General features: G+C 43.5%; 1 protein-coding gene, 1 long non-coding RNA gene and 1 other non-coding gene across 5 annotated transcripts in view; 2 read left to right on the forward strand and 1 right to left on the reverse strand.

Moving 5' to 3' along the window:
• The window catches only part of AGL (amylo-alpha-1, 6-glucosidase, 4-alpha-glucanotransferase), a 58,490-nt gene extending 56,558 nt beyond the window's left edge, over window positions 1–1,932 (reverse strand). For 2 of the 3 annotated variants that reach the window (XM_066247571.1, XM_066247568.1), the window contains exons 1-2: window positions 1,602–1,932; window positions 839–988 (exon numbers count right to left, since the gene is read on the reverse strand). In XM_066247571.1, coding sequence (XP_066103668.1) covers window positions 839–920 — 82 coding nt within the window. In that variant the 5' untranslated portion in view covers window positions 921–988; window positions 1,602–1,932. Of the gene's footprint in view, window positions 1–838; window positions 989–1,079; window positions 1,346–1,601 lie in introns of those variants that run through there. The other variant, XM_066247569.1, reaches the window with a different exon arrangement.
• A 107-nt stretch (window positions 1,933–2,039) lies between these two features.
• LOC136315295 (uncharacterized) lies at window positions 2,040–9,937 on the forward strand. Its single transcript, XR_010727470.1, has 4 exons — window positions 2,040–2,173; window positions 3,871–4,503; window positions 5,428–5,817; window positions 9,627–9,937. It is a non-coding gene; the product is annotated as an uncharacterized lncRNA (long non-coding RNA).
• A 9,385-nt stretch (window positions 9,938–19,322) lies between these two features.
• LOC136315800 (U6 spliceosomal RNA) lies at window positions 19,323–19,426 on the forward strand. The gene has a single exon (XR_010727585.1). It is a non-coding gene; the product is annotated as a U6 spliceosomal RNA (small nuclear RNA).
• Window positions 19,427–23,262: the final 3,836 nt, after the last annotated feature.

Genomic DNA, 23,262 nt, shown 5'->3' on the forward strand with positions numbered 1-23,262 from the left:
GTTGAGGCCATGAGAAGGTTGGTTCTTTGAGGGCAGGAGAACAGAACAACAAAAAAAGGATCCCTTGCAGATACAGACAGTTAATTGAAATGCGGAAGACAGCACAGCAAGGGACATGCCCAAGTTGACAGGAGTAATCAGGAGGGGAGGGGAAGAAAAGTCAAAACCAGAAACGTGCAGAGTCAGGCAAGCCAAAAACGGAGTAAGTGCTCAGTGATCCTACCTGCCCATGCTGGAAGATAAAGGTTTGGCACGGAAGTAACGCATTTGATGGCTCAAATTTCTTCAGAAATTTAACTCAAGATATTGGGGAGGGGAGGCGGGAATTTTCTTTAAAATGTTGACCAGTAACAAAATCCATTTGGTACACGAATAAAAGGGGGCCGCATTTTATTTTCCACACATAAAACTTCTATTTCTCAAATTGCATGCACAGAAATGAGTGTGAAATGTTTTTCAACACTGGAAGATTAAAAAGTCTAAGAAATAAAGCATCTAATGAATTATTCTTATAGAAATATAACTTGATTTTTTTTAAAAATTCACAGCTCAAATATAACTCAATAAAATCTGATCAGTTATTTCACTTTTTATTTGGCAAAAAGAAGTATTTTCAGCTTGTACCTTCTCCACATTTGAGAGGCTTTTCATAAACATAAATAGTGGTATACTTTTGGCTGGGATCTAGTTTACTAATTCAAAATTCCAGTAAAGAGTGGGAGCTAAAAATAAGCTATAAGATGAAATTACACCCATGCTAACGTTTTTGAAAAATGTAATGTGACAATGAATTAAAAAATTTCAAGACACTGAGCTAATGTAACAGCTTGCTACTGACCTTGCTCAAGTCTGAAGAGGGTCTTCTCCAGCTTTTCCATTTCGTTCAGAAGTAAAATTCTAATCTGTTTACTGTGTCCCATTTTGGATCCGAGAGGATTGGAACGCTTCCGGCAGAATTAAAAGAACTCCGCGATGGAATGAGTGACCCCTGAAACACACACATACACACACACACACTCAGGTCAAGATACAGACAATAACCGTGTCTTCAATTCTCCCAGGCTGACAGCCGCACTTACATGCTCCTAAATGTGCTTTAACTCTTAGCAGAAAGAGAAAGAGTGAGTCTTATAAAAAATAAAAATAAAAGGCCAGAGAAGGCAAACGGGTAGCTGTTTCCACACCTGAACCACAATATGACCTAAGCCTAAAATACTGTTCTATAGATTCTTACAATGAAGAAGGAGAAGGAGGAGAAGGAGGGGGAGGAGGAAACCCCCCAAAGCTAAAATAGGCTCAGAGAAAAAGCAATGGCTTTCGGAAAGCAGGTGGGTGGGGGCCGAACGTCCCAGCCCCCAGGCCAACCCGCTGGGAAGGCTGCAAATGGCACCTCTGCCCTAAGAGGTCAGTCCGCTCCAAGACAACAGGTGGGAGAGCGCCCCGCTCCCAAATTCGGGTCGGGAGCCACCAATGGGGAGAAGGGAGCGAGGGAAGCAGTTGCTGCTCCGGGAATAGCTGCGGTGGACATAGGATGTGCAGAAGGAGCTATAGATAGACAGAAGGCATGGCCCCCGGAGGCCGGCGGCGCGCCTCGCACTTACACCCGGCAAGTGATACGTGCGGCTCCTGGGACACTGCGGCACCCGCCGCCCTGCAGTGGGAGCCGGGGAGAGGGGACTGGAAGACAGGCGACAGGGAAAGGCCGGTTGCCGGGGTGCAGCGAGGACCCCGCACAGGGAGGGCCGGGCGCCGTGAAGGGCAAAGGGAGGGGCGACCGCAGGGGAACCAAGCCCAGACCGCTGTGGGCGTGGCCCGGCGCTGTGGGCGTGGCTGAGAGCTTCTCCGGGGCTCCGCCTCTCGCGCTGGTCCCCACGGAGACCCTCGACTGCCCCCGGACCCCTAGTACTCGCTCCTCGGGTGGCGGGCGGACCGCTTTTCTCGCCCACTTCCGGAGGCGCCGCGAGCGCGCGCGCGCGCGCTAGTCTCGCGAGAGACTGCCCTGCCGGACAGAGGAAGAAAACAGCGGGGGCAGGATTGGAGGGTGCAACTCAGGAGTAGGGTCGTGGGCTGTCAGCAGCCGGGGGAGGATGTCTGTCCACGTCTGTGACCCCTCACGCCTCTGAGTGCAGGTGTCGTTTGTAGCCCTGGTCTCTAACGTAGTGCTTTCCAAATGGTGAGTAGCAACTCATTCACTGAAGGTGGTAAAACAGACGAACAAAAAGTCATCTTCTCAGTTGCAACCAGCAATTTGGAAAATAAAATATTAGAGACCTGAATGCGTTGCTCTGGTGAGTGTCTTCTATCACCAGACTGCTGCTTCTGTGACTCGTGTTTTGATGGTCGTGTCTTCTTCCTGGGGGGGGTCCTGGTTAAAAGCGCTGCCCTCCAGGGTCTGCAGTATGACCCTTCACACTCGTGTTCGCGATGGTGCGGCGGTGCCCGGGTTTGAATCCCGCCTCTGCCACTCACTGGAGTTGTGAAGGTTCGGAAGATGCTCAACCTCTTCGTGCTTCGGTTTTTCCATCTGTAAAACAGGGTTAATAAAATAGGGCCTGCTACTCAATTAAACCAGGACCCGGAACGGTGCCTGGCACTAAGCACATGTTTGTGTGAGTCCACATATTGGAGCAGAGTGGGACCCTGACCATGGGAAACACGGTTCACACTGCCCTGTGTCTTCGGGGACCTCCTTGCCGTACCCCCCTCCACACTCAGCCCCATCTTCGCTGCCCTCCTGTCCATCACTGTTCCCCCGGGACTCCCAAATTAGCCTGTCCTCCAGCAAGACTGCCCCTGTGCTGCCCAACACTTCAGCTAGAAATAGGAAGTGAAGCAGGTTGATGAAATACATTGTCCTTTAGTAGGAAATCATTCTTACAAAAATGCTTGAATTTTGAAATGACCTTCATTTGGGGGATTTTGAAATGGTCTTCATTGAAATGACCTTCGTTTGGGGGATTTCATATTGTAGGGGGAAAAAAGTGAAGAATGTTAAGTAATGAAAACATTACGGTTCATGTGATGTGCCTCTAGGACTGATTTTTACAGGTACATAGTGGTTTTTTTTTTTCTTTTTCTTTTTTTAAAAGAAAGTGACACTTGTGTGCTATTTGTGCAGTTCCTGGAACGGGAATGAGTTTGCAGTCTCGGGCTATAGTGGTGCCCCAGCGGCCTTCGTTCTGGTGCACACTTGTCATCTGTCTGTCTTGTGCAGGACAGAGATCTATATATACACAATAATCTCAATGCTGGCATTTCCAGGGGGAAAAATACCCTTGAGGAACATCTGAGCGATAATCTCAGCTTCTTGGCAGTTGACTCTGGAGTTTTCCAAAACATTGGAATTAGTGCACTGGGGGAGTGCGAGAAGGGCTGTGGTCAGAAGGGGCTTCCCAAGGCTCCATTGGAGCAGAGATGGCCCGGGCGCTGGGCATGGCTCTGTGGCCTCTGCCTCAGGCGCTAGAATGGCTCTGGTCGCAATATGGCGACGCCCAGGATGGGCAGAGCATCGCCCCCTGGGGGGCAGAGCACCGCCCCTGGTGGGCGGGCCGGGTGGATCCCGGTCGGGCGCATGCGGGAGTCTGTCTGACTGTCTCTCCCTGTTTCCAGCTTCAGAAAAATGAAAAAAAAAAAAATGAAAAAAAAAAAAAAAAAAAGAAGGGGCTTCCCTCAGGTTTGTGTGCGTGCGTGTATGTTTTCCGAAAGGAAGGAGTTATTTGAGGCATTATGTATAATTAAGTCCCAATCCTGTGATCAGGGTCTGAAGTGGATGGGGCTGCCTTATGTAGTTTTTATAATCTTCAATATTGTCTATGTACTTTATTTTATGGTGATTATTATATACTGATAGTAATCCTTTTTTTTTTCCAGTAAAATTTGGAGTTGTGTTTCCAAAATCCCATCTAAGTTGACCAGTTTATTCTTCACTTTTTGAAATATCCAGAGAGAGCCAGTGAAGAAAACAAGGGAAGAAGGAAGGGAGATTGAGTTCAAGCCAGAGAAGTGGGAGGACCTGATACGGAGCCGTGGAGAACCAGGGAGAGGTTTTTTTTTCTGTTTTTCAAAAGGGAGATAGTACAACATAAAGAAAATGGGCTTTGAAGACAAACAAACCTCAGATTAGTTTAAATCTCTCCGAATAGCAGTCGATTCATCCACAAAATGGAGAGAACACCTCACTGGAGGGGTCAATGGGAGATATTGAAAGTATAGATAATGTGTCTGTTACAGCATTTAGCATCGATCTGGCTTTTGATGAATGATAGCCCAGAAAAAGAAGAAGCGGATAAGCTAGTTGTCTCGGCCGGGTGCAGGCTGGCAGTCACGCAGATCGGATGCAGAGGAATCTCGGGGCATGGCAAACGCAAAAGATACATTCAAGAATGCCTCTTCCTCTGTGAAGAGAGAGTGGAAAGGAGAATCCAGACAGCAAAGTCAGAGCCCAAGATTTCAGCCTAAATTAGAGAAAACGGAGGAAGCACAGAACCCAAGAACAGAGTAAAGGTCAGTGGGTGTGCAAGAAATATTTGTTAGTGAATTTATCTAAAAGCAGAAAACAAATCTTGGACACTTAGAGCTCTCATAGGAAAAGTAATTTAAAAATTCCTAAGCACTGATATAACATGTTAGCTAAAAAACAAAGAAACAAACAAAAGTGTATGCAATGCTTGAAGAGCGTGGTAGGAAGAAACTTGAGAGGTCTTTGTAGTGGTGATCTTTCCCCTGTTCTTAGGATAGATCTTTTTAAAGTTCTTTGGGCCCAAATTTAAAACTCAATCATTTTACCCTTGCACATACTGTAAATTTAACCCCCTGTTAAAATCTTGGCTCCAGTGTTTCCTGTGGAAGGGTTTAGAGCTGGCTGTCCGGTTGGGGAGAAGAGACCAGGGAAGGAGGGCTTGGAGCCGATTTTGTCTGTTTGGCAGGGCTACTGCAGTTGCGCATGACATAACAAAACAGCAGAGGCTTAAACAAAAGATGAGGTTGTTTCTCTCTCACGTGTAAGCCTACAGCTTAGCAATTCAAAGCTAGGGTGGCAGCTCCATAAAGTCTCCAGGAAGCCAGGCTCGCTCTAGCTCACAGCTCTCTCCCTCGTGTTATCTGGACCTCATCCAGTACAAGAGGCTGCCAGGACTCCGGCTACCATATCCAAGTTTGGGCAGTAGGGTAGAGGAAGAAGAAAAGAAGGGTGCACCTCCTCCCTTTAAGAATTCCAGGAAATACCACACAACATATCCACTTGTATGTATCTTATTCACCAGAACTTGGTCACAGGTCCACACAAACACCCTTTATCTAGGCAGCAATAAAACTAACAAAAACTCAGGTTTTGTTATTAAGGAAAGAGAGAAGAGATTTTAGTGGACAGCTAGAAGTCTCTGCCACATTTGCATGGTGCTTTATTTTTTATTTTCATTGTTATCAAAGCAATACAATTTGGAGCCGGAGAATGAAAGGTTCTAAGAAGAACGTATCCAAGAGAAAAATGGATCTGATTATGTAACACGCTTGACCACATTGAGAGATGTTTCAGGAACATCTCACAGTTTTCTGTCTGAAAGTGGGCGGTGAATCAACCACGGGCACACAGAAATGAAGCAAACAAACTTGACCTCCCCCCCAAAGTCTAGCTGGAGATGACAGCCGTAGGTCTGTTAGCCAAGTGAGCTTGCTGAAAATGAACGCCAGAACGGGCCACCTTCCCCTCCAGCCACAGAAAGGCTGGCAAAGCCTCATTCATGGCATGTCTACTCCCCAAACGAAGAAGGACAGAGCGAGCCAAGCTCACCCAGTGATTCTTCCACATGTAGCATTCAGGTAAGTCTCTCCACTGCCCAGGAAGAGAGTGAGTCAAAGTAGAGAAGCCAGGGGTTGGTTTGAGGAAGCTCTGTTCAGAAAACAGGGAAACACATTCTTCTTCAGGCATTATACAAGTCATTTAGGCCCTGGCCGGTTGGCTCAGCGGTAGAGCGTCGGCCTGGCATGCGGGGGACCAGGGTTCGATTCCCGGCCAGGGCACATAGGAGAAGCGCCCATTTGCTTCTCCACCCCCCCTCCTTCCTCTCTGTCTCTCTCTTCCCCTCCCGCAGCCAAGGCTCCATTGGAGCAAAGATGGCCCGGGCGCTGGGGATGGCTCCTTGGCCTCTGCCCCAGGCGCTAGAGTGGCTCTGGTCACGGCAGAGCGACGCCCCGGAGGGGCAGAGCATCGCCCCCTGGTGGGCAGAGCATTGCTCTTGGTGGGCGTGCCGGGTGGATCCCGGTCGGGTGCATGCGGGAGTCTGTCTGACTGTCTCTCCCCGTTTCCAGCTTCAGAAAAATACAAAAATAAAATAAAATAAAATAAAATAAAACAACAAAAAAAACACAAGTCATTTAACCTCTTCTGGGTTCTAATTCCTAAGCTTCTTGACATTTATCTTTTAAGGATATATAAAACTAAAATGTATGACCTATTTTGAAAATTAGTGTGCCCTATAAATAATTAATAACAGTTAATATTCAGTGAACATCTAGGAAGTGGCAGACACTGTCCTGAGCCCGTTGCACGTACTAACTCAATTCCCAAAACAACACGATGACTACCTCCACTTTAATGGTAAAGAAACTGAGGCCTTTGAAGCAACTTGCTAAGGTCACATGGCAAGCAAGTGGAGGAATGTGATTTCAATTCCATTCTCTGAGATTTTGTTCTGTCAACCCTGAATTTGGGGCACTGATAATCAAGAGAGGTTTCATAAATGGAAGTTAGATGTTGCTCACTTCATCTGTGGCTGGGTCACCAGAGTTTGTTTTATTGTTTCCTGGGATATTCTGGCTAATCTCAGACTCAGTCATCTCAGGACAGCTCCTTCAGGACATCTGCCCCTGCCCTGCCCGCCCTCCGTGGGTCTGGGTGCCCTCCAGGCCCACTCAGGACGTTGCACATGGCAGGATTTCCTCTTGCCTCACGGCTGATGAATGTTGCATTGTATCTGTCTATATACCACATTTTGCTTATCCATTACAACAGTGGTCCCCAACCTTTTTTTGGGCCACGGACCGGTTTAATGTCAGAAAATATTTTCATGGACAGGCCTTTAGGGTGGGATGGATAAATGTATCACGTGACCGAGACAAGCGTCAAGAGTGAGTCTTAGACGGATGTAACAGAGGGAATCTGGTCATTTTTAAAAAATAAAACGTCTTTCAGACTTAAATATAAATAAAACGGAAATAATGTAAGTTATTTATTCTTTCTCTGTGGACCGGTACCAAATGGCCCACAGACCGGTACCGGTCCGTGGCCCCGGGGGTTGGGGACCACTGCATTACAATATGGACACTTGAGTTGTTTCTATGTTTTAGCTACTGTGAAAAATGCTGTTGTGAATGTGAGTGTGCAAATATCTCTTCTAGCCCCTGCTTTCTTCCGTATATACTGAGAAATAGAATGGTTGGATCAGGTGGTCTTTCTATTTTGAATACTGTTTTCCATAACAGCTGTACCACTCTATTATGCATTCTCATCGACAGGGCACGAGAGCTCAGATTTCTCCACATCCTCACCAACACTGAACTTCATCTGGGGTGTTGTTGTTTTTAGTAGCATTCTTTTTTTTTTTTTTTTTTTTTTTTCTGAAGCTGGAAACGGGGAGAGATAGTCAGACAGACTCCCGCATGCGCCCGACTGGGATCCACCCGGCACGCCCACCAGGGGCGTTGCTCTGCCCACCAGGGGGCGATGCTCTGCCCCTCCAGGGCGTCACTCTGCCGCAACCAGAGCCACTCTAGCGCCTGGGGCAGAGGCCAAGGAGCCATCCCCAGCGCCCGGGCCATCTTTGCTCCAATGGAGCCTTGGCTGCGGGAGGGGAAGAGAGAGACAGAGAGGAAGGGGGGGGGTGGAGAAGCAAATGGGCGCTTCTCCTATGTGCCCTGGCCGGGAATCGAACCCTGGTCCCCCGCATGCCAGGCCGACGCTCTACCGCTGAGCCAACCGGCCAGGGCCTTTAGTAGCATTCTAATGGGTGTGAGGTGCACCTCATCGTGGTTTTATCTTCATTTCCTTAATGATTAGTGATATTAAATATCTTTTCATGTTCTTATTGATCATTCATATATTTTCTTTGGAGAATTGTCTCTATTCAAGTCCTTTTCCAAGTTTTTGAATCAAGTTGTTTGGTTTCTTTTATCATTCAGTTCTCTATGTAGTCTGGCGATCTATCCCTTATCAGGTATATGAATTCACAAATATTTTCTCCCATTTGATGGGTTGCCTTTTCACTCTGTTGATAGTGCCCTTTGAGGCACAAGAGCTTTAAATGTTCATGAAGTTTAAATTGTCTATTTTTCTTTTATTTCCTGTGCTTTTTGTGTCATATCCAAAAAATCATTGCCAACTTCAATATCATGAACATTGTAGTAAGTTTTGAAGTCAGGAATTGTGAGTTAATTTTGTTCTCCTTTTTCTTTTTTTTTTTTAAACTGGGTGCATCTTATGCAGTGGTTGTATAAGATGGCACATTTCTTTCTTTTTTTTTTAATTTTTTTTTTTATTTTTTTATTTTTATTTATTCATTTTAGAGAGGAGAGACAGAGAGAGAGAAGGGGGAGGAGCTGGAAGCATCAACTCCCATATGTGCCTTGACCAGGCAAGCCCAGGGTTTCGAACCAGCGACCTCAGCATTTCCAGGTCGATGCTTTATCCACTGCGCCACCACAGGTCAGGCTCCTTTTTCAAGATTGTTTGAAATATTTGGGGTCCCTTGACATTCCATATAAATTTCAGGATGTATTTTTTTATTTCTGTAAAAGTAGTCATTGGGATTTTGATAGGTATTTTTTATTACATCTGTAGATCGCTTTGGGTGGTATTGACATTAAACAATTATAAGCTTTCTAATCTATGAATATGGGATATCTTACCATTTATTTATGTTTTCTTTCATTTCTTTTAGCAGTGTTTCATTCTACAAGTCTTTTATCTCTTTGGTTAAATAAATCCCTAATTTATTCTTTTTATTTTATTTTTATTTTTTATATTTTTCTGAAGTGAAAAGTGGGGAGGCAAACAGACTCCCACATGTGCCTGACTGGGATCCACCCGGCGCATCTCTGCCCATCTGAGGCATTGCTCCATTGCAACCCGGGCCATTCTAGCACCTGAGGCGGAGGCCATGGAGCCATCCTCATTGCCCGGGCCAACTTTGCTCCATGGAGCCTTGGCTGAGGGAGGGGAAGAGAGAGAGAGAAAGGAGAGGGGGAAGGGTGGAGAAGCAGATGGGCGCTTCTCCTGTGTGCCCTGGCCGGGAATCTAACCTGGGACTTCCACATGCCAGGCCGATGCTCTACCGCTGAGTCAACCGGCCAGAGCCCCCTAATTTATTCTTTGTGGTGGTGTTATGAATGAAAGTGTTGTGTAATTTTCTTTTAAGATTATTTATTGTTATATAGAAATGCAACTTGTTTTGGTTATTTGACTTTGTATCTTGTTGAATTTACTAGTTTTAACAGTGTTTTTTTGGTGGAATCTTTAGGTTGTTTTTTTTTTTACTATAGGATTATATCATGTGTGAATAGAGATAATTCACTTCTTCCTTTTTCATTGGGATTCTCCTCCCCCAACCCCTCTCTCTAAATGTTCTGGCTAGGACTTAATAAAAGTGTTGAGGAGAATGACATCACAGTGATGGCGCGGTAGGAAGCGATACCGAAAATCTCCCCATAAACTCAACAAGTACTTCAACCAGAAACAGAAAAACCTATCCTTGGAGTCTTCAGATGCTTCACAACACACCCGAAGGTAGGATCAAGCGAAAGATTGGCTAAATATATGGTCAAACTTCGGGGGAAATAAGGAGTAAGAAATGCTCCGCCTTCCTCTCTAATCCAAACAGGATGGCTTTCACTGAGAACTGAGAATATAGAAACTAAGGCGGGCGTAGGGAGTGAATAGTTCCAGGCTGCGGTACAGCCAAATCAGGCTGTGGCACGGAGATCCAAGCCGTGGAAAAACCTGGGCAATTCAAGCTAACACACGCGCGCCAAACCCAGACAAAGAAAGACAAGTGGGGCAGCCATTTTCCGCATCTCCTGGTTGGCGTGGTTAGTGGGCAAAAGATTCCTACGAACACTTCAGGGGTGGGCGCCGCCCGTGCTAACCCACAGAGAAGCAAAGTCAGAGGCCTCTGTGTGGGCAAAAAGCAGCATCTCCTAGGAGCCCCAGCGCCCTGAGGGGACCGGGCACGGGGAGGGAGCTGGAGCCAACTCCAACGGCGGAACTTTTCTGTGCGGGAGGAGGGCTTTCGCGGAGCGAGAGGCGTCCCGTGTGAACCTCATAATCTGGTCAGTGCGCACGCACGCAAAGTGGGCAGGAGATTCCTCCGAACTCCTCAGGGGTGGGTGCTCGTGTTTTCCCTCAGAGGAGCAGAATCAGAGGCCCGTGAGCGGGCCAGGAGCGGAAGCCCCAGCGCCCTGGGAAAGCCGCACGGGGACAGAGCGAAAGCCAATTCCAACCCAGTAACTTTTCCGTGTGGGCAGAGGGCTTTCTTGGAGTGAGAGGCGTCCCGGACGCCTGAGCCTCAAAATCTGGTCAGTGCGCACGCAGGAAGAGTGAACAGGAGATTCCTCCGAACTCCTCAGAGGTGGGCGCCCGTGTTTTTCCCACAGAGGAGCAGGTCTGTGAGCGGGCCAGGAGCGGAATCTCAGGCAGCCCTAGCCCCTTGGGAAAGCCGCACGAGGATAGAGCGAAAGCCAATTCCAAAGCTCGATCTTTTCCGTGTGGGTAGGGATTTCACTCGAAGTGTGACCTGTCTGGCTAGAGATTCCTCCGAACGCCTCAGGAGTGGGCACTCGAGTTATCCCACAGAGGGGCAGAGCCAGAGATCTTTGAGTGAGAGGAAGCCACGCCTGATTATGCTGGCAGGTCTGACTGACTGAGCCTTACTCAGAGCCCTGTGCTGAGTGGGAACAGAGTGGGGAGTTGCCAGCTCTTTGAGACTCTTACTATCCAGGCAGAGGCAGCAGCAACCCCATAACTGGATTATCAGGCTTCTAATTGTGGAAGGAAAGACTAGGAGAAAGGCTCCAGGAACACTCTCACAGTGAGAGATCCTCTCTGTTGGAGCCTATAAACACTAATGAACCTTGGCTGCCAGCGAGACTGAAGCCCAATACATGACATTGCCATAGAGAATTATCAACTGCAAACCTCTTCCAGAGCGTGCCACAGGGGCAGAACCCGGGGTACAAAGTCACCGACCAGAAAGACAGAAAAGAAAAAGCAAGACGACAACCTCTCAAAATCAAGAATAATCTGCAGATTTTATAACCTATCCCATCTTATTATATTTGTTCGTCTGTGTCTCTTTTCTTCATTCTTGATTTTTTTTTCTACTCCAATTTGGTCATTTAATTCTCTCTCAGTCTTACTCTCGCCTCTCTTTGAACTACACTACCCATAAGTGTTACATCTCACATTATCTTTTCTTTCCTCCTCCTTTCTCTCTTTGAGGGTTGCAATCCAAAACCCCTAACTCTCTCTTTCTCTCTCCTCCTTTTTCTTTTTTCTTCTTTAAGTGGTTCCATCTTTTCTCTCTCTCTCTCTCTCTTTTCTCCCTCTATATTAGTCTCTTCCTCTCTCCTTTACGTCTTCTCTCATTCAAACTTCAATAACGAACAAATTATCTTATCTGGGACTCAAACTTAAGTTTGTGGCATTTTGGAGGGTTTTTACTTCACCTTTTTAACACATTAGCAGTGCTCCCATCCCTGGCTCTCCATTTTATCTAGTTCTTGTTCCACTAAATACAATAGTAATTTAATTTTCCACCCTTTTTTCCTGTTTCCCTCTTATTCCTCTCATCATATCTCTGAGTCAGCCAACACCTAAAAGCAAAACATTTTATTCTTGACCCAAATTTTTTCCTAATTTGCTTTTTGTGGGTCTATACTGCTCCCCCCTTTTTTTATATATAAATATTTTTTTCTTGTATTTTTTTTTTCCTTTACCCCTATATTACTTCTCCCCAATTCAGGCCCTCCACTACAGGTATTGTTTGTTCTATTTAGTACAATATAATTCACAGTTCATCACAAGATTTTCTCAAAAAAGAGGGGAGAGGAGAGGAGAGGAAAAAAGGAGGGGAAGGAATTATTCCCTATTTTCCCCCTCAAATTTTTATCTTATTTTATTTTTCTTTATTTAATGATTAATTTTTTTAAAAAAACGTGCAATTTTTTATTTTTATTTTTATTTTTTTATCCTTTTATTCCTTATAAAATCTCATTAATACTATCAAGAAAATCACCCTCAGATGCCATTAAAGAAGAGAAAATCGAATATCATGGATACAAAAGATAGAGAGGTAACACAGAGAGATGAGGAAAAATCTATGGAGAAAAAATTTAAGATATTGGAAACCTTGGAGTTAAACGACAGAGAATTTAAAATAGAAATTCTAAAAATACTCAGAGATATACAAGAAAACACAGAAAGGCAATTTAGGGAGCTCAGAAAACAACTCGATGAACACAAAGAGTATATCTCCAAGGAAATTGAAACTATAAAAACAAATCAAACAGAGATGAAAAACTCAATTCATGAGCTGAAAAATGAGGTAACAAGCTTAGCTAATAGAACAGGCCAGATAGAAGAGAGGATCAGCGAAATAGAAGACAAGCAACTTGAGGCTCAACAAAGAGAAGAAGAAAGAGATTCAAAAATTAAAAAAAATGAAATAGCCCTACAGGAATTATCTGACTCCATCAAAAAGAATAACATAAGAATAATAGGTATATCAGAGGGAGAAGAGAGAGAAAATGGAATGGAGAACATACTCAAACAAATAATAGATGAGAACTTCCCAAGCCTCTGGAAAGAACTAAAACCTCAAATTCTAGAAGCAAACAGAACTCCAAGTTTTCTTAACCCCAACAAACCTACTTCAAGGCACATCATAATAAAATTGGCACAAACCAACTGCAAAGAAAAAATTCTCAAGGCAGCCAGGGAAAAGAAGAATACAACATATAAAGGAAGGCCCATTAGATTATCATCAGATTTCTCAACAGAAACTCTACAAGCTAGAAGAGAGTGGACCCCAATATTTAAAGTCTTGAAAGAGAGGAACTTTCAGCCACGAATACTATACCCATCAAAGCTAACCTTCAAATATGAAGGAGAAATAAAAACATTCACAGATACAGAAAAGATGAGAGAATTTATCACCAGAAAACCCCCACTCCAGGAAATACTAAAGGGGGTTCTCCAATCAGATACAAAGAATAAAAAAACAACAACAACAAAGCCACAAGTAAAAGCTCCAAGAAGAACATAACAAAACCAACTTTAAACTGTGACAACAATAAGAAAGGGGGGGAGAGGATGAAGATTAACAGTAGCAAAGGGCGATGGAGGGCAAAAGTACTCACAAAATAGTGCACTACAATGAACAGGGTAGGAACCCTTTTCATTACTTAATGGTAACCACCATTGAAAAAACCACCACAGAAGCACATGATTTAAAAAAGATAGCAATAGAGGAAAGATGTATGGAACACAACCAAATAAAAACAAAAGATAGAAAAACGAAAGAGAAGAATCAAACAAGGCACAAAACTAACAGAAAGCAATCTATAAAATGGCAATGAGGAACTCACAAGTGTCAATAATTACACTAAATGTAAACGGATTAAACTCACCAATAAAAAGGCACAGAGTAGCCGAATGGATCAAAAAAGAAAATCCAACTGTATGCTGCCTACAAGAAACTCATCTAAGTAACAAGGATAAAAACAAATTCAAAGTGAAAGGCTGGAAAACAATACTCCAAGCAAATAACATCCAAAAAAAAGCAGGTGTAGCAATACTCATATCGGATAATGCTGACTACAAGACAGGAAAAGTACTCAGAGACAAAAATGGCCATTTCATAATGGCTAAGGGGACACTGAATCAAGAAGACATAACAATTCTTAATATATATGCACCAAACCAAGGAGCACCAAAATATATAAGACAGCTACTTATTGACCTTAAAACAAAAACTGACAAAAATACAATCATACTTGGAGACCTCAATACACCGCTGACGGCTCTAGATCGGTCATCCAAACAGAGAATCAACAAAGACATAGTGGCCTTAAACAAAACACTAGAGCACCTGGATATGATAGACATCTACAGGACATTTCATCCCAAAGTGACTGAGTATACATTTTTCTCCAGTGTACATGGATCATTCTCAAGAATTGACCATATGCTGGGCCACAAAAACAACATCAGCAAATTCAGAAAAATTGAAGTTGTACCAAGCATATTTTCTGATCATAAAGCCTTGAAACTAGAATTCAACAGCAAAAAAGAGGGAAAAAATCCCACAAAAATGTGGAAACTAAACAACATACTTTTAAAGAATGAATGGGTCAAAGAAGAAATAAGTGCAGAGATCAAAAGATATATACAGACAAATGAAAATGATAATACGACATATCAGAATCTATGGGATGCAGCAAAAGCAGTGATAAGAGGGAAGTTCATATCACTTCAGGCATATATGAACAAACAAGAGAGAGCCCAAGTGAACCACTTAACTTCACACCTTAAGGAACTAGAAAATGAAGAACAAAGACAACCCAAAACCAGGCGAAGAAAGGAGATAATAAAAATCAGAGCAGAAATAAATGAAATAGAGAACAGAAAAACTATAGAAAAAATTAATAAAACAAGGAGCTGGTTCTTTGAAAAAATCAACAAAATTGACAAACCCTTGGCAAGACTTACCAAGGAAAAAAGAGAAAGAACTCATATAAACAAAATCCAAAATGAAAGAGGAGAAATCACCACGGACATCGTAGATATACAAAGAATTATTGTAGAATACTATGAAAAACTTTATGCCACTAAATTCAACAACCTAGAAGAAATGGATAAATTCCTAGAACAATACAACCTTCCTAGACTGAGTCAAGAAGAAGCAGAAAGCCTAAACAGACCTATTAGTAGAGAAGAAATAGAAAAAACCATTAAAAACCTCCCCAAAAATAAAAGTCCAGGCCCAGACGGCTATACCAGCGAATTTTATCAAACCTTCAAAGAAGACTTGGTTCCTATTCTACAGAGAGTCTTCCAAAAAATTGAAGAAGAAGCAATACTTCCAAACACATTTTATGAGGCAAACATAACCCTTATACCAAAACCAGGCAAGGATGGCACAAAAAAAGAAAACTACAGACCAATATCTCTAATGAATACAGATGCTAAAATACTAAACAAAATACTAGCAAATCGAATACAACAACATATTAAAAAAATAATACATCATGATCAAGTGGGATTCATCCCAGAATCTCAAGGATGGTTCAACATACGTAAAACGGTTAACGTAATACACCATATCAACAAAACAAAGAACAAGAACCACATGATATTATCAATAGATGCAGAAAAGGCTTTTGATAAAATACAACACAATTTTATGTTTAAGACTCTCAACAAAATGGGTATAGAAGGAAAATATCTCAACATGATAAAGGCCATATATGATAAACCATCAGCTAACATCATACTAAATGGCACAAAACTGAAGGCTTTCCCCCTTAAATCAGGAACAAGACAGGGTTGTCCACTCTCTCCACTCTTATTTAATGTGGTACTAGAGGTTCTTGCCACAGCAATCAGACAAGACAAAGAAATAAAAGGCATCCATATCGGAAAAGAAGAAGTAAAGGTATCACTTTTTGCAGATGATATGATCCTATACATCGAAAACCCCAAAGAATCCACAAAAAGACTTCTAGAAAAAATAAGCCAATACAGTAAGGTCGCAGGATACAAAATTAACATACAGAAGTCAATAGCCTTTCTATATGCCAACAATGAAACATTTGAGAATGAACTCAAAAGAATAATCCCCTTCACGATTGCAACAAAAAAAATAAAATACCTAGGAATAAACATAACAAAGAATGTAAAGGACTTATACAATGAAAACTATAAACCATTGTTAAGGGAAATCGAAAAAGACATTATGAGATGGAAGAATATTCCTTGTTCTTGGTTAGGTAGAATAAATATAATCAAGATGGCCATATTACCCAAAGCTATATACAAATTTAATGCAATTCCCATCAAAATTCCAATGACATTTTTTAAGGAAATGGAGCAAAAAATAATCAGATTTATATGGAACTATAAAAAGCCCCGAATAGCCAAAGCAATCCTAAAGAAAATGAATGAAGCTGGGGGCATTACAATACCTGACTTCAAACTCTATTATAGGGCCACGACAATCAAAACAACATGGTATTGGCAGAAAAATAGACACTCAGACCAATGGAACAGAATAGAAAGTCCAGAAATAAAACCACATATATATAGTCAAATAATTTTTGATAAAGGGGCCAACAACACTCAATGGAGAAAAGAAAGCCTCTTCAACAAATGGTGCTGGGAAAACTGGAAAGCCACATGCAAAAGAATGAAGCTGGACTACAGTTTGTCCCCCTGTACTAAAATTAACTCAAAATGGATCAAAGATCTAAACATAAGACCTGAAACAATAAAGTACATAGAAGAAGACATAGGTACCAAACTCATGGACCTGGGTTTTAAAGAGCATTTTATGAATTTGACACCACAGGCAAGAGAAGTGAAAGCAAAAATTAATGAATGGGACTACATCAGACTAAGAAGTTTTTGTTCAGCAAGAGAAATTGATAACAAGATAAACAGACAGCCAACTAATTGGGAAATGATATTTTTAAACACCTGCTCAGATAAGGGCCTAATATCCAAAATATACAAAGAACTCATAAAACTCAACAACAAACAAACAAACAATCCAATAAAAAAATGGGAAGAGGACATGAACAGACACTTCTCCCAGGAAGAGATACAAATGGCCAACAGATATATGAAAAGATGCTCATCTTCTTTAGTTATTAGAGAAATGCAAATCAAAACTGCAATGAGATATCACCTCACACCTGTTAGACTAGCTATTATTAACAAGACAGGTAATAGCAAATGTTGGAGAGGTTGTGGAGAAAAAGGAACCCTCATCTGCTGTTGGTGGGAATGTAAAGTAGTACAACCATTATGGAAGAAAGTATGGTGGTTCCTCAAAAAACTGAAAATAGAACTACCTTATGACCCAGCAATCCCTCTACTGGGTATATACCCCAAAAACTCAGAAACATTGACTTGTAAAGACACATGCAGCCCCATGTTCATTGCAGCATTGTTCACAGTGTCCAGGACATGGAAACAACCAAAAAGCCCATCAATAGATGATTGGATAAAGAAGATGTGGCACATATACACTATGGAATACTACTCAGCCATAAGAAATGATGACATCGGATCATTTATAGCAAAATGGTGGGATCTTGACAACATTATACGGAGTGAAATAAGTAAATCAGAAAAAACCAGGAACTGCATTTTTCCATACGTAGATGGGACATAAAACTGAGACCAAGAGACATTGACAAGAGTGTGGTGGTTACGGGGGGAGGGGGGAGAGGGAGAGGGAAGGGGGAGGGGGAGGGGCACAAAGAGAACTAGATAGAGGGTGACAGGACAATCTGACTTTGGGTGATGGGTATGCAACATAATTGAACTTTAAGATAACCTGGACATATTACCTTTGAATATATGTATCTTGATTTACTGATGTCACCCCATTAAAAATAAAAATAAAAAAAAGTGTTGAAAGTGGAACCCTTCCCTTGTTCTTGATCTTAGAGGAAAAGCTTTTAGTCTTTCACCATTTTTTTTTTACTACGATGTTTGCTATGCATTTTTTTGTATGTGGCTTTTATTGGTTGAAGTATACTTCTGTTCCTAGTTTGATGAGTGATTTTCTTTTTTCATGAAAGAGGGTTGAATTTTGTCAAATGCCATTTTTCTACATCAATTGACATGATCTTTTATTTCTTTAGTAGACTACGCATTTCCTTTTGCTCTTTGAAATTCCACAGGAGAGGCTAAGGGGCTTGAATGAGATACATTTCATGGCACTATGACAAGCCCATGATCCCATGGCTAGCATGGCGCCAATCTCGTTACATTCATTGTCTTTTCAAAAGTAGCACTCTTCTTATTATTTATTAAGGTTAGGGTTTTAAATTTTCTCAGTTACAAATAGGAGTTGTTTTGATAGCTGATTCTGCCAGCATTTTGCCCAGCTCAGAATGGTGGAAAACAAATAAATCTCTCACAACAAAGCTTTCAAAAAGGAAGAATGCGTAAGATATGCTGACAGTAACCGTTATAGGTCTGTCTTTCCCACCAGACAGCAAGCTCCGTGAGGGGAAAGAAGATATTCTTTGCCCTTAATCCCCAGCACCTAGAACTGGGGATTGTTGCCTGTTGTACAGCAAGCTCTTCATAAAACATCTAGGGAGATAATCAGAGAACAACAGTATGTCCCTTGCCCTCTCTGCCTCTCCTTTCCGAGAGAGAGAGAGAGAGAGAGAGAGAGAGAGAGAGCGCATCAAGTCAGTAACTTTCATGTAGTTAATTTTCTAGGAAGTATAAACAGGAACCTATTCTGAAAATAGTGCAAAAGGGAGCAGTTGTGTCATTTGACTCGGTATTGTTGAATTAAAATATTTAAATTTTGATATCAAGGGAGGGCTGCACTCTTATTCACCCCGCCATTATTACTTGCTGTCTTATTTCAAAGCGATATAGACTCATGCATTATTCAGTTCTGAAGCGTCAAGGTGATAGCCCGCCTAAGGACAGATGGCTGAATAGTCACACAGAGCCAGCATTGACAATAAAGGGACTGACTGGTCCCTCGAAGCAGGTTTTTATTTTACAGAGCATCACATAGTGCGTTGTGTGAAAATAAAATCAGACGAGGTAGTATCATCTACGACGGATACCTGCTATGTCAGCTCTCCGTTCTGTGACCAACTCAACCTAATTTAGCAGGACACTTGACTGACGTATTTCACTGCCGATCAAGTAAACGCCGAGGAAAGGTCAAGGCTATAACTACAAAGGCCAATCTATTTTAATTGCCGAGGGTTTAAAAAAAGCCCTGTTCTCCATTTACAGTGGCTGTAGGAATCATTTTCCTGCTTACGCAGTGATAAGGGGTTTGTATATTGTGAATGCAGCAGAGCGAAGCGTCAGCAAAACTTTAAGGTTAAATTGAATTAATCAGCACTGGAGAGAGTTTATTCCATGAACATAGGTTACACATCCTGTCAAGGAAAATGATTGCTTCTTCGCTTACATAGTAAAACATTGATAAACTTTTCTTTTTTAATGTTTTACTGGAAAGAAGTTACATAGAAATTGTAAAATTGCATTTAAACAATATATGAGGCTTGTGCTCATTTCAGCAGCACATACACTAAAATTGAAATGATACAGGGACTAGCATGCCCCCTATACAAGGATGACACGCAAATTCATGAGGCATTCCGTTAAAAAGATGTGGCTTAGGCCCTGGCCGGTTGGCTCAGTGGTGGAGCGTCGGCCTGGCGTGTGGAAGTCCCGGGTTCGATTCCCAGCCAGGGCACACAGGAGAAGCACCCATCTGCTTCTCCACCCCTCCCCCTCTCCTTCCTCTCTGTCTCTCTCTTCCCCTCCCGCAGCCGAGGCTCCATTGGAGCAAAGATGGCCCCGGCGCTGGGGATGGCTCCTTGGCTTCTGCCCCAGGCGCTAGAGTGGCTCTGGTCCCGGCAGAGTGACGCCCTGGAGGGGCAGAGCATCGCCCCCTGGTGGGCAGAGCGTCGCCCCCTGGTGGGCGTGCCGGGTGGATCCCGGTCGGGCGCATGCGAGAGTCTGTCTGACTGTCTCTCCCGGATTCTAGCTTCAGAAAAATACAAAAAAAAAAAAAAGATATGGCTTAAATTTGATAACAATGGCACTTTTCAAGTAAAATATATGAAAATATACACTGAATTCAGAACGATTCAATATTTAGCCCGTGAACTGACTTGGTAAGTCATGCTATGTTCCTTGAGGGTAGCTCCAGGATCTATATATTTTGACGTTCCTCTCTCCTTCCCAAGGCTTATTGTTTCTTGGCGATTTTAAAATAAAATTTAAAAGGTAACGACAGCTTGTGCTCTCAAGGGAAAACCTGCATTAGGAACAGCATCCATAGTGAGGGACTATCCACATTTCAGAAACCAGAGGGAGTAAGTCGTGTGGGACACGCCTGATGATACCACGCTTCAGAGAGCCTTGGGGACTCCTGGGCAGCTGGACCACCGTTGAGATAGCTCCTTTCTGAGCCAGAAATCAGGGCAGCCCTGTCCCCTTCAGGACATGCCCTCACGGGGTGTGGGGGGGGGTGATGGAGAGGAAAGATGCCTGGGATGTTGGGACTCAGCAGGTCTTCCTGCCCCACAGAACCTTCGGGATTGACGGAGACCCGATGTGGGCCCAGGCATACACGAGAGAGTTCTGACCCTTAGTGTGTGGTTGGCATTGCACTTTCTCCCGTGTGACACTTCTGATCGGGGTGGTCATCCTCTGCGGGTCGGGCAGTGCTCCAGCTGAGCGCAAGAAGGCCTGCACAGCTATCTTCTCTGCTAAGTGGAGGCTTGGCCCCCGGGACACTCCCGTCACTCTCGAAGCTCTGACACTTAGAGTCCGCCTCCAGGTATCCTGTGTCCCATATCTCCTCCCTGTTCTCTTTGTTTTCTAGTTGTTTTTCCCCCCCATCTGTGTTATATATAAAAAAGAAAACTCTCATGGAATAGGTTGCCATTTTGAGAGTTAGGTATTTATGTATATATACACTATCAGAAGTCACACTGAGAAATATTCTCTGTAAGCTATGCTGACACCTTTCTGGTGGGTGAGTGCCAACAACATGATGGTCTGTTTCATAAGCCCTCTCTTCACTTTGAAACCATATCCTCCGTTTCTTCCTTTTCTTTTAAAACCACACAGGATGGTGAAGCAATAAGGTCGCAGAAGTCTGTTGACATGCACTCACAACGAGCTACTCCACGTGCGATGAACTGAACAGTGGCTGGACTTTCATGGCACCGGAAGCGAGATGGTCTGAAAGTGAGCCCGGAGCTCATTCTCGATTACCTGAAACAAAGTAACCAAGATGTGACACTGGGAACCGGGAATCAGTCTTCAGTCACAGGAGAAGCCACTCTCGAACTTAGCTTGCTGGAAGACTGACAGCAAACACTCACCCTCTTTCAGGACAGTAGTACAACCTACCTTGATAGGCTTTGTGAGTCTTAAATGATATAAATCATATACAATGCTTAGAACGGTGCCTGGAGCGGAGTAACCGCGGTGTGTCGGTGTAATCTTTAAAAATGTGTCACGTGTGTCTCCCACAATGTTTGCTCACCATTTCTATTCCCCCCCCCCACCCCCAACACACACAGTAGGCATGTAACAACTGTCAGAGTGTCAAAGTATGTATAAAGTGCTTGGGGAAAATGATTTATAAATGCAAAGCATATTAAAAGGATCTACATACCGTTGATGTAGATGAAAATATAGAGATTTTACACCGTGTTATTAAAATGACTCCACTCATTCACTGTTACACAGACGATGCTAGGAGGAAACTAGTGATTTTCTAATTCTAGGAGAAGTCACACAATATTTTACTCTGGGTGAGTGAACGATAGAAGAATTAGTGAAGTCAGAGTTTTGGAGTTAAAATTCTGCAAGTTGGAAGACTATTTCAGATGCAAAGTCCTGTATTAAATACTGAAGAAGTGGATATAATTTGTTGTAACAGATTATGAAAAGAAGCATCTTAATCTTAGAGATTAAAGATTACATCACGGGCCATGTTAGTTTTAAAATTATCACAGATCTTGCAAGCAGACTTGCAAGAATTTAATTTTTTTTTCTTTTTTGTATTTTTCTGAAGCTGGAAACGGGGAGGCAGTCAGACAGACTCCCGCATGCGCCCGACCGGGATCCACCCAGCACGCCCACCAGGGGGCGATGCTCTGCCCATCTGGGATGTCACTCTGTCGCGACCAGAGCCATTCTAGCGCCTGGGGCAGAGGCCAAGGAGCCATCCCCAGCGCCCGGGCCATCTTTGCTCCAATGGAGCTTCGGCTGCGGGAGGGGAAGAGAGAGACAGAGAGGAAGGAGAGGGGGAGGGGTGGAGAAGCAGATGGGCGCCTCTACTGTGTGCCCTGGCAGGAAATCGAACCCAGGACTTCCCCACGCCAGGCCGACGCTCTACCGCTGAGCCAACCGGCCAGGGCCAGGACTTAATTTTTTGATGACAGGATAATGAGTCGACATAAATCTGACCAGCGTTCTTGGCTCTGCAAGCATTGTCCCTGAGACTGTCGATGTGACACGTGGGTCTCAGGGTTCCTTGAAGCAGTATACCTTATGAGACATTAATAATTTGACATGTAACCCTGTCACAGAAGCTGTGATACTTCAGTGCAAAAAAGCCTAAAGCCTTGAAGAGATAGTGGTAAGATAGTTTATCACCGTTTGCATTCCTCAGCTCAGGCTGCCATGACAAAATACCACGGATGGGCGTGGCTTAAACAACAAAACGTATTCCTCACGGTCCGGGAGGTTGGAGCGCCTGAGATCATGGTACCGACGGGTTTTGTTCTTGGTGGGAGCTCTGTGCTGGTTTGCAGATATCTGTCTTTTCGCCGTGTCACCACACAGTGGAGAGAGAGAGAGAGCTTTGGGGTCTCTTCCTCTTCTTATAAGGGCACCAGCCCTATTGGGTTAGGGGCCCACCCTTACGACCTCATTTAACCTTTATCACAGGCCTTATCTCTAAATAGAGTCATGTGGAGGGTTAGGTGTTCAACATATGAATTTTAAGGTGCCATAAGCATCCTCTCCATAATACCATTCAAAAGAAGGAGGGACTGTTTTTAAAAATTTTTTATATTAATTGATTTGAGAGAGAGAGAGAGAGAGGGAGAGAAGAACATCGATCCGTTACTGCATGTGCCCTGACCCGGGGATCGAACCTCCAACCTTTGCACTTTCGGACGATGCCCCAACCAAGCTATTCCAGCCAGGGTGAAGGAGGGACTATTTTTATTTGGGTGAACATGCCTCAAACTCTCAGAGGAAGTGGCTTCGACGAGTGCCTTTAAAGGGCTTGGCCTTCCGAGCGAGAAGGAAAATTACACCACAATCCGGAGGTTCCGTGTGCGGAGGGGACGCCGCATCCGCGCGGGGCTCGCCAGGGTTCCAGATCGACAGGTCTCCCCGCGGGTGAGAAGGAGACGAGCGACACAGAGATGAATGTCAAGTCATCGAGACCCTTGAATGATGTGCTCGGAAGC

Source organism: Saccopteryx bilineata, chromosome 11 (assembly GCF_036850765.1).
Source record: "Saccopteryx bilineata isolate mSacBil1 chromosome 11, mSacBil1_pri_phased_curated, whole genome shotgun sequence".
NCBI lineage: Eukaryota > Metazoa > Chordata > Mammalia > Chiroptera > Emballonuridae > Saccopteryx > Saccopteryx bilineata.